This window comes from Salmo salar, chromosome 18, assembly GCF_965601325.2.
Source record: "Salmo salar chromosome 18, fSalSal1, whole genome shotgun sequence".
Classification (NCBI taxonomy): Eukaryota; Metazoa; Chordata; class Actinopteri; order Salmoniformes; family Salmonidae; genus Salmo; species Salmo salar.
The window spans coordinates 28,932,389-28,944,418 of NC_138308.1; the positions used below are offsets into that span (position 1 = coordinate 28,932,389).

Below are 12,030 nucleotides of genomic sequence, written 5' to 3' on the forward strand. Positions count from 1 at the left end.
TGAGGTGGATACTTTAGTTTCAAAGTAGATTTGGTTAAGATGACCAAGAACCTCACTGTGGATACTTTAGTTTCAAAGTAGATTTGGTTAAGACTACCAAGAACCACACTGTGGATACTTTAGTTTCAAAGTAGATTTGGTTAAGACTACCAAGAACCTCACTGTGGATACTTTAGTTTCAAAGTAGATTTGGTTAAGACCACCAACAACCTCACTGTGGATACTTTAGTTTCAACGTAGATTTGGTTAAGACTACCAAGAACCTCACTGTATGTGAGGTGGATACTTTAGTTTCAAAGTAGATTTGTTTAAGACTACCAAGAACCTCACTGTGGATACTTTAGTTTCAAAGTAGATTTGGTTAAGACCACCAAGAACCTCACTGTGGATACTTTAGTTTCAAAGTAGATTTGGTTAAGACCACCAACAACCTCACTGTGGATACTTTAGTTTCAAAGTAGATTTGGTTAAGACCACCAAGAACCTCACTGTGGATACTTTAGTTTCAAAGTAGATTTGGTTAAGACCACCAAGAACCTCACTGTGTGTGAGATGGATACTTTAGTTTCAAAGTAGATTTGGTTAAGACCACCAAGAACCACACTGTATGTGAGGTGGATACTTTAGTTTCAAAGTAGATTTGGTTAAGACCACCAAGAACCTCACTGTGTGTGAGGTGGATACTTTAGTTTCAAAGTAGATTTGTTTAAGACTACCAAGAACCTCACTGTGGATACTTTAGTTTCAAAGTAGATTTGGTTAAGACCACCAAGAACCTCACTGTGTGTGAGGGGGATACTTTAGTTTCAAAGTAGATTTGGTTAAGACCACCAAGAACCTCACTGTCTGTGAGGTGGATACTTTAGTATCAAAGTGGATTTGGTTAAGACTACCAAGAACCTCACTGTGTGTGAGGTGGATACTTTAGTTTCAAAGTAGATTTGGTTAAGACCAACAAGAACCTCACTGTGGATACTTTAGTTTCAAAGTAGATTTGGTTAAGACCACCAACAACCTCACTGTGGATACTTTAGTTTCAAAGTAGTTTTGGTTAAGACTACCAAGAACCACACTGTGTGTGAGGTGGATACTTTAGTTTCAAAGTAGATTTGGTTAAGACCACCAAGAACCTCACTGTGGATACTTTAGTTTCAAAGTAGATTTGTTTAAGACTACCAAGAACCACACTGTGGATACTTTAGTTTCAAAGTAGATTTGGTTAAGACTACCAAGAACCTCACTGTGGATACTTTAGTTTCAAAGTAGATTTGTTTAAGACTACCAAGAACCTCACTGTGGATACTTTAGTTTCAAAGTAGATTTGGTTAAGACCACCAAGAACCTCACTGTGTGTGAGATGGATACTTTAGTTTCAAAGTAGATTTGGTTAAGACCACCAAGAACCACACTGTATGTGAGGTGGATACTTTAGTTTCAAAGTAGATTTGGTTAAGACCACCAAGAACCTCACTGTGTGTGAGGTGGATACTTTAGTTTCAAAGTAGATTTGTTTAAGACCACCAAGAACCTCACTGTGGATACTTTAGTTTCAAAGTAGATTTGGTTAAGACCACCAAGAACCTCACTGTGTGTGAGGTGGATACTTTAGTTTCAAAGTAGATTTGGTTAAGACCAACAAGAACCTCACTGTGGATACTTTAGTTTCAAAATATATTTGGTTAATACCACCAAGAACCTCACTGTGTGTGAGGAGGATACTTTAGTTTCAAAATAGATTTGGTTAAGACCGACCAAGAACCTCACTGTGGATACTTTAGTTTCCAAGTAGATTTGGTTAAGACCACCAACAACCTCACTGTGGATACTTTAGTTTCAAAGTAGATTTGGTTAAGACTACCAAGAACCACACTGTGTGTGAGGTGGATACTTTAGTTTCAAAGTAGATTTGGTTAAGATGACCAAGAACCTCACTGTGGATACTTTAGTTTCAAAGTAGATTTGGTTAAGACTACCAAGAACCACACTGTGGATACTTTAGTTTCAAAGTAGATTTGGTTAAGACTACCAAGAACCTCACTGTGGATACTTTAGTTTCAAAGTAGATTTGGTTAAGACCACCAACAACCTCACTGTGGATACTTTAGTTTCAACGTAGATTTGGTTAAGACTACCAAGAACCTCACTGTATGTGAGGTGGATACTTTAGTTTCAAAGTAGATTTGGTTAAGACTACCAAGAACCTCACTGTGGATACTTTAGTTTCAAAGTAGATTTGGTTAAGACCACCAAGAACCTCACTGTGGATACTTTAGTTTCAAAGTAGATTTGGTTAAGACCACCAACAACCTCACTGTGGATACTTTAGTTTCAAAGTAGATTTGGTTAAGACCACCAAGAACCTCACTGTGGATACTTTAGTTTCAAAGTAGATTTGGTTAAGACCACCAAGAACCTCACTGTGTGTGAGATGGATACTTTAGTTTCAAAGTAGATTTGGTTAAGACCACCAAGAACCACACTGTATGTGAGGTGGATACTTTAGTTTCAAAGTAGATTTGGTTAAGACCACCAAGAACCTCACTGTGTGTGAGGTGGATACTTTAGTTTCAAAGTAGATTTGTTTAAGACTACCAAGAACCTCACTGTGGATACTTTAGTTTCAAAGTAGATTTGGTTAAGACCACCAAGAACCTCACTGTGTGTGAGGGGGATACTTTAGTTTCAAAGTAGATTTGGTTAAGACCACCAAGAACCTCACTGTCTGTGAGGTGGATACTTTAGTATCAAAGTGGATTTGGTTAAGACTACCAAGAACCTCACTGTGTGTGAGGTGGATACTTTAGTTTCAAAGTAGATTTGGTTAAGACCACCAAGAACCTCACTGTGGATACTTTAGTTTCAAAGTAGATTTGGTTAAGACCACCAATAACCTCACTGTGGATACTTTAGTTTCAAAGTAGATTTGGTTAAGACCACCAAGAACCTCACTGTGGATACTTTAGTTCAAAATAGATTTGGTTAAGACCACCAAGAACCTCACTTTGGATACTTAAGTTTCAAAATATATTTGGTTAATACCACCAAGAACCTCACTGTGTGTGAGGTGGATACTTCAGTTTCAAAGTAGATTTGGTTAAGACTACCAAGAACCACACTGTGTGTGAGGTGGATACTTTAGTTTCAAAGTAGATTTGGTTAAGACTACCAAGAAACTCACTGTGTGTGAGGTGGATACTTTCGTTTCAAAGTAGATTTGGTTAAGACCACCAAGAACCTCACTGTGGATACTTTAGTTTCAAAGTAGATTTGGTTAAGACTACCAATAACCTCACTGTGGATACTTTAGTTTCAAAGTAGATTTGGTTAAGACCACCAAGAACCTCACTGTGTGTGAGGTGGATACTTTAGTTTCAAAGTAGATTTGGTTAAGACCACCAAGAACCTCACTGTGGATACTTTAGTTTCAAAATATATTTGGTTAATACCACCAAGAACCTCACTAAGTGTGAGGTGGATACTTTAGTTTCAAAATAGATTTGGTTAAGATCACCAAGAACCTCACTGTGGATACTTTAGTTTCAAAGTAGATTTGGTTAAGACCACCAAGAACCTCACTGTGGATACTTTAGTTTCAAAGTAGATTTGGTTAAGACCACCAAGAACCTCACTGTGGATACTTTAGTTTCAAAGTAGATTTGGTTAAGACCACCAACAACCTCACTGTGTGTGAGGTGGATACTTTAGTTTCAAAGTAGATTTGGTTAAGACTACCAAGAACCACACTGTGTGTGAGGTGGATACTTTAGTTTCAAATTAGATTTGGTTAAGACTACCAAGAACCTCACTGTGGATACTTTAGTTTCAAAGTAGATTTGGTTAAGACCACCAACAACCTCACTGTGGATACTTTAGTTTCAAAGTAGATTTGGTTAAGACTACCAAGAACCACACTGTGTGTGAGGTGGATACTTTAGTTTCAAAGTAGATTTGGTTAAGACCACCAAGAACCACACTGTCTGTGAGGTGGATACTTTCGTTTCAAAGTGGATTTGGTTAAGACTACCAAGAACCTCACTGTGGATACTTTAGTTTCAAAGTAGATTTGTTTAAGACCACCAAGAACCTCACTGTGGATACTTTAGTTTCAAAGTAGATTTGGTTAAGACCACCAACAACCTCACTGTGGATACTTTAGTTTCAAAGTAGATTTGGTTAAGACTACCAAGAACCACACTGTGTGTGAGGTGGATACTTTAGTTTCAAAGTAGATTTGGTTAAGACCACCAAGAACCTCACTGTGGATACTTTAGTTTCAAAGTAGATTTGGTTAAGACTACCAAGAACCTCACTGTGGATACTTTAGTTTCAAAGTAGATTTGTTTAAGACCACCAAGAACCTCACTGTGGATACTTTAGTTTCAAAGTAGATTTGGTTAAGACCACCAACAACCTCACTGTGGATACTTTAGTTTCAAAGTAGATTTGGTTAAGACTACCAAGAACCACACTGTGTGTGAGGTGGATACTTTAGTTTCAAAGTAGATTTGGTTAAGACCACCAAGAACCTCACTGTGGATACTTTAGTTTCAAAGTAGATTTGGTTAAGACTACCAAGAACCTCACTGTGGATACTTTAGTTTCAAAGTAGATTTGGTTAAGACTACCAAGAACCTCACTGTGGATACTTTAGTTTCAAAGTAGATTTGGTTAAGACCACCAAGAACCTCACTGTGTGTGAGATGGATACTTTAGTTTCAAAGTAGATTTCGTTAAGACCACCAAGAACCACACTGTGTGTGAGGTGGATACTTTAGTTTCAAAGTAGATTTGGTTAAGATGACCAAGAACCTCACTGTGGATACTTTAGTTTCAAAGTAGATTTGGTTAAGACCACCAAGAACCTCACTGTGGATACTTTAGTTTCAAAGTAGATTTGGTTAAGACTATCAAGAACCTCACTGTGGATACTTTAGTTTCAAAGTAGATTTGGTTAAGACCACCAACAACCTCACTGTGGATACTTTAGTTTCAACGTAGATTTGGTTAAGACTACCAAGAACCTCACTGTATGTGAGGTGGATACTTTAGTTTCAAAGTAGATTTGTTTAAGACTACCAAGAACCTCACTGTGGATACTTTAGTTTCAAAGTAGATTTGGTTAAGACCACCAAGAACCTCACTGTGGATACTTTAGTTTCAAAGTAGATTTGGTTAAGACCACCAACAACCTCACTGTGGATACTTTAGTTTCAAAGTAGATTTGGTTAAGACTACCAAGAACCACACTGTGTGTGAGGTGGATACTTTAGTTTCAAAGTAGATTTGGTTAAGACCACCAAGAACCACACTGTCTGTGAGGTGGATACTTTCGTTTCAAAGTGGATTTGGTTAAGACTACCAAGAACCTCACTGTGGATACTTTAGTTTCAAAGTAGATTTGTTTAAGACCACCAAGAACCTCACTGTGGATACTTTAGTTTCAAAGTAGATTTGGTTAAGACCACCAACAACCTCACTGTGGATACTTTAGTTTCAAAGTAGAGTTGGTTAAGACTACCAAGAACCACACTGTGTGTGAGGTGGATACTTTAGTTTCAAAGTAGATTTGGTTAAGACCACCAAGAACCTCACTGTGGATACTTTAGTTTCAAAGTAGATTTGGTTAAGACTACCAAGAACCACACTGTGGATACTTTAGTTTCAAAGTAGATTTGGTTAAGACTACCAAGAACCTCAATGTGGATACTTTAGTTTCAAAGTAGATTTGTTTAAGACTACCAAGAACCTCACTGTGGATACTTTAGTTTCAAAGTAGATTTGGTTAAGACCACCAAGAACCTCACTGTGTGTGAGATTGATACTTTAGTTTCAAAGTAGATTTGGTTAAGACCACCAAGAACCACACTGTATGTGAGGTGGATACTTTAGTTTCAAAGTAGATTTGGTTAAGACCACCAAGAACCTCACTGTGTGTGAGGTGGATACTTTAGTTTCAAAGTAGATTTGTTTAAGACTACCAAGAACCTCACTGTGGATACTTTAGTTTCAAAGTAGATTTGGTTAAGACCACCAAGAACCTCACTGTGTGTGAGGGGGATACTTTAGTTTCAAAGTAGATTTGGTTAAGACCACCAAGAACCTCAATGTCTGTGAGGTGGATACTTTAGTTTCAAAGTAGATTTGCTTAAGACCACCAAGAACCTCACTGTCTGTGAGGTGGATACTTTAGTTTCAAAGTGGATTTGGTTAAGACTACAAAGAACCTCACTGTGGATACTTAAGTTTCAAAGTAGATTTGGTTAAGACCACCAAGAACCTCACTGTGGATACTTTAGTTTCAAAGTAGATTTGGTTAAGACCACCAAGAACCTCACTGTGTGTGAGGTGGATACTTTAGTTTCTAAGTAGATTTGGTTAAGACCAACAAGAACCTCACTGTGGATACTTTAGTTTCAAAATATATTTGGTTAATACCACCAAGAACCTCACTGTGTGTGAGGTGGATACTTTAGTTTCAAAGTGGATTTGGTTAAGACTACAAAGAACCTCACTGTGGATACTTAAGTTTCAAAGTAGATTTGGTTAAGACCACCAAGAACCTCACTGTGTGTGAGGTGGATACTTTAGTTTCAAAGTAGATTTGGTTAAGACCAACAAGAACCTCACTGTGGATACTTTAGTTTCAAAATATATTTGGTTAATACCACCAAGAACCTCACTGTGTGTGAGGTGGATACTTTAGTTTCAAAATAGATTTGGTTAAGACCACCAAGAACCTCACTGTGGATACTTTAGTTTCAAAGTAGATTTGGTTAAGACCACCAAGAACCTCACTGTGGATACTTTAGTTTCAAAGTAGATTTGGTTAAGACCACCAAGAACCTCACTGTGGATACTTTAGTTCAAAATAGATTTGGTTAAGACCACCAAGAACCTCACTGTGGATACTTTAGTTTCAAAGTAGATTTGGTTAAGACCACCAATAACCTCACTGTGGATACTTTAGTTTCAAAGTAGATTTGGTTAAGACAACCAAGAACCTCACTGTGGATACTTTAGTTCAAAATAGATTTGGTTAAGACCACCAAGAACCTCACTTTGGATACTTAAGTTTCAAAGTAGATTTGGTTAAGAGCACCAAGAATCTCACTGTGTGTGAGGTGGATACTTTAGTTTCAAAGTAGGTTTGGTTAAGACCAACAAGAACCTCACTGTGGATACTTTAGTTTCAAAATATATTTGGTTAATACCACCAAGAACCTCACTGTGTGTGAGGTGGATACTTTAGTTTCAAAATAGATTTGGTTAAGACCACCAAGAACCTCACTGTGGATACTTTAGTTTCAAATAAGATTTGGTTAAGACCACCAAGAACCTCACTGTGGATACTTTAGTTTCAAAGTAGATTTGGTTAAGACCACCAAGAATCTAACTGTGGATACTTTAGTTTCAAAGTAGATTTGGTTAAGACCACCAAAAAAAAACTCACTGTGTGTGAGGTGGATACTTCAGTTTCAAAGTAGATTTGGTTAAGACTACCAAGAACCACACTGTGTGTGAGGTGGATACTTTAGTTTCAAAGTAGATTTGGTTAAGACTACCAAGAACCTCACTGTGTGTGAGGTGGATACTTTCGTTTCAAAGTAGATTTGGTTAAGACCACCAAGAACCTCACTGTGGATACTTTAGTTTCAAAGTAGATTTGGTTAAGACTACCAAGAACCTCACTGTGGATACTTTAGTTTCAAAGTAGATTTGGTTAAGACCACCAAGAACCTCACTGTGGATACTTTAGTTTCAAAGTAGATTTGGTTAAGACCACCAATAACCTCACTGTGTGTGAGATGGATACTTTAGTTTCAAAGTAGATTTGGTTAAGACCACCAAGAACCACAGTGTATGTGAGGTGGATACTTTAGTTTCAAAGTAGATTTGGTTAAGATGACCAAGAACCTCACTGTGGATACTTTAGTTTCAAAGTAGATTTGGTTAAGACCACCAAGAACCTCACTGTGGATACTTTAGTTTCAAAGTAGATTTGGTTAAGACTACCAAGAACCTCACTGTGGATACTTTAGTTTCAAAGTAGATTTGGTTAAGACCACCAACAACCTCACTGTGGATACTTTAGTTTCAACGTAGATTTGGTTAAGACTACCAAGAACCTCACTGTATGTGAGGTGGATACTTTAGTTTCAAAGTAGATTTGTTTAGGACTACCAAGAACCTCACTGTGGATACTTTAGTTTCAAAGTAGATTTGGTTAAGACCACCAAGAACCTCACTGTGGATACTTTAGTTTCAAAGTAGATTTGGTTAAGACCACCAACAACCTCACTGTGGATACTTTAGTTTCAAAGTAGATTTGGTTAAGACTACCAAGAACCACACTGTGTGTGAGGTGGATACTTTAGTTTCAAAGTAGATTTGGTTAAGACCACCAAGAACCACACTGTCTGTGAGGTGGATACTTTCGTTTCAAAGTGGATTTGGTTAAGACTACCAAGAACCTCACTGTGGATACTTTAGTTTCAAAGTAGATTTGTTTAAGACCACCAAGAACCTCACTGTGGATACTTTAGTTTCAAAGTAGATTTGGTTAAGACCACCAACAACCTCACTGTGGATACTTTAGTTCAAAATAGATTTGGTTAAGACTACCAAGAACCTCACTTTGGATACTTAAGTTTCAAAGTAGATTTGGTTAAGACCACCAAGAACCTCACTGTGTGTGAGGTGGATACTTTAGTTTCAAAGTAGTTTTGGTTAAGACCAACAAGAACCTCACTGTGGATACTTTAGTTTCAAAATATTTTTGGTTAATACCACCAAGAACCTCACTGTGTGTGAGGTGGATACTTTAGTTTCAAAATAGATTTGGTTAAGACCACCAAGAACCTCACTGTGGATACTTTAGTTTCAAAGTAGATTTGGTTAAGACCACCAAGAACCTCACTGTGGATACTTTAGTTTCAAAGTAGATTTGGTTAAGACTACCAAGAACCTCACTGTGGATACTTTAGTTTCAAAGTAGATTTGGTTAAGACCACCAACAACCTCACTGTGGATACTTTAGTTTCAAAGTAGATTTGGTTAAGACCACCAAGAATCTAACTGTGGATACTTTAGTTTCAAAGTAGATTTGGTTAAGACCACCAAAAAAAAACTCACTGTGTGTGAGGTGGATACTTCAGTTTCAAAGTAGATTTGGTTAAGACTACCAAGAACCACACTGTGTGTGAGGTGGATACTTTAGTTTCAAAGTAGATTTGGTTAAGACTACCAAGAACCTCACTGTGTGTGAGGTGGATACTTTCGTTTCAAAGTAGATTTGGTTAAGACCACCAAGAACCTCACTGTGGATACTTTAGTTTCAAAGTAGATTTGGTTAAGACTACCAAGAACCTCACTGTGGATACTTTAGTTTCAAAGTAGTTTTGGTTAAGACCAACAAGAACCTCACTGTGGATACTTTAGTTTCAAAATATTTTTGGTTAATACCACCAAGAACCTCACTGTGTGTGAGGTGGATACTTTAGTTTCAAAATAGATTTGGTTAAGACCACCAAGAACCTCACTGTGGATACTTTAGTTTCAAAGTAGATTTGGTTAAGACCACCAAGAACCTCACTGTGGATACTTTAGTTTCAAAGTAGATTTGGTTAAGACTACCAAGAACCTCACTGTGGATACTTTAGTTTCAAAGTAGATTTGGTTAAGACCACCAACAACCTCACTGTGGATACTTTAGTTTCAACGTAGATTTGGTTAAGACTACCAAGAACCTCACTGTATGTGAGGTGGATACTTTAGTTTCAAAGTAGATTTGGTTAAGACCACCAAGAACCTCACTGTGTGTGAGCCTGCTGCAGTAAAAGGTTACGTTTCCAGGACTGCAATTGGTCAATATTGTCCAGGGAACGTTAACATCATGGTTGCCATGGATAGGCCATTCTATTAGAAGAAGAACATTTGTAGAGGTACAGAAAAAGAATAAGACTCGAGTCTCAACTCCATGGACGGTCGAATGTGTGTGTGTCTGTCTCTCCATATCTCACCTCCACATGAGGGTCTGATGTACCGACGGTCGCAGGTGGTAGACGTGATTACTGACGGCGAGGTTGTGTTCCAACCGGAAAGGTTCCAATACCACGCCGTCCCGGACCGGGAAGGTCAACCGCAGCTCCTCGTTGGGATTGGCTGATTGGAGCGGAGAGACAGGACAGGAAGATAGGACGTCAGCTTTCCGTTTAAATGTATCTGTGGTATCTGTGGTAGTGGGGTTAGAGTTGTATACTGGTTGATTAACAGTCACACATACAGTAGACAGTGGCTGGGGCACCAGGATATCACTGGCTGGTATTACCCTGACTAACACGTACATTCCTATGGTTGGATGCTATAGGAGTACAGTAGACAGTGGCTGGGGCACCAGGATATCACTGGCTGGTATTACCCTGACTAACACGTGGCTGTACATTCCTATGGTTGGATGCTATAGGAGTACAGTAGACAGTGGCTGGGGCACCAGGATATCACTGGCTGGTATTACCCTGACTAACACGTGGCTGTACATTCCTATGGTTGGATGCTATAGGAGTACAGTAGACAGTGGCTGGGGCACCAGGATATCACTGGCTGGTATTACCCTGACTAACACGTACATTCCTATGGTTGGATGCTATAGGAGTCAACAACAGCCATGTATCAGGGCAGCATGTAGTTGTGATCGGGGTTGGGCTCAATTCCATTCCATTTCCAGTCAATTCAGAAAGTAAACCAAATTCCAAATGTTCCCAATTAAAAAGAATTGAAGAGAATTGGAAATGTAGTTTCATTGTACTTCCTGAATTGAAGTACAATGAGCCTAACCCTGGTGATGTAGTGGACTAGTCGTGTCTCAGTGGCTTTGTTCTGTATCTCATGAAATGGAAATAGAAACATCAATGTCCTGCTAATACTTGTTGGACAGGCTTTGTTGTATTTTCAGCCACAGGTATCTAAAGAGCTACTGACAGCATGGAATAGCTCTGCTGTGTGTGTGTGTATGCATAATTACATACTGTACATTCACTCACACACACACACACACACACACACACACACACACACACACACACACACACACACACACACACCACACACACACACACACACACACACACACACACACACACACAAAATATATACAAAAGTATGTGGACACCCCTTCAAATGAGTGGATTCGGCTACTTCAGCCACGCCATTGCTGACAGGTGGATAAAATCAAGCACAGCCATGTAATCTCCATAGACAAACATTGGCAGTAGAATGGCCCGTACTGAAGAGCTCAGTGACTTTCAATGTGGCACCGTCATAGGATGTCACATTTCCAACAAATCAAATTGTATCAAATCAAATATTTTGTCAAATACGCTGAATACAACAGGTGTAGAATTTACCGTGAAATGCTTACTTACAAGCCCTTAACCAACAATGCAGTTCAAGAAATAGAGTTAAGAAAATATTTACTAAATAAACTAAAGTATAAAAATAAATAAAAGTAACACAATAAAATAACAAGGCTATATACAGGGGGTACCAGTACCAAGTCATGTAGGTAGGGGTAAAGTGACTACGCATGGATAATAAACGGGGGGGGGTCAATGTAAATAGTCTGGGTGGCCATTTGATTAGTTGTTCAGCAGTTTTATGGCTTGGGGGTAGAAGCTGTTAAGGAGCCTTTTGGACCTAGACTTGGCACTCCGGTACCGCTTGCCGTTCGGTAGTAGAGAGAACTGTCTATGACTTGGGTGACTGGAGTCTTTGACCATTTTTGGGGCCTTCCTCTGACACCGCCTAGTATATACAGTGGGGGAAAAAAGTATTTGATCCCCTGCCGATTTTGTACGTTTGCCCACTTACAAAGAAATGATCAGTCTATAATTTTAATGGTAGGTTTATTTGAACAGTGAGAAACAGAATAACAACAAAAAAATCCAGAAAAACACAAGTCAAAAATGTTATAAAATGATTTGCATTTTAATGAGGGAAATAAGTATTTGACCCCTCTGCAAAACATGACTTAGT

General features: G+C 38.5%; 1 protein-coding gene across 7 annotated transcripts in view; it reads right to left on the minus strand.

The window, feature by feature from the left end:
* LOC106577220 (zinc finger MIZ domain-containing protein 1) overlaps window positions 1–12,030 on the minus strand; it is a 242,404-nt gene that overhangs the window by 28,276 nt on the left and 202,098 nt on the right. For 5 of the 7 annotated variants that reach the window (XM_045700990.2, XM_045700991.2, XM_045700988.2 and 2 more), the window contains one exon: window positions 10,020–10,230. In XM_045700990.2, the coding sequence (XP_045556946.2) occupies window positions 10,020–10,230 (211 nt within the window). The remainder of the gene's footprint in view (window positions 1–10,019; window positions 10,231–12,030) is intronic. The other 2 variants (XM_045700993.2, XM_045700992.2) reach the window with 1 other exon arrangement.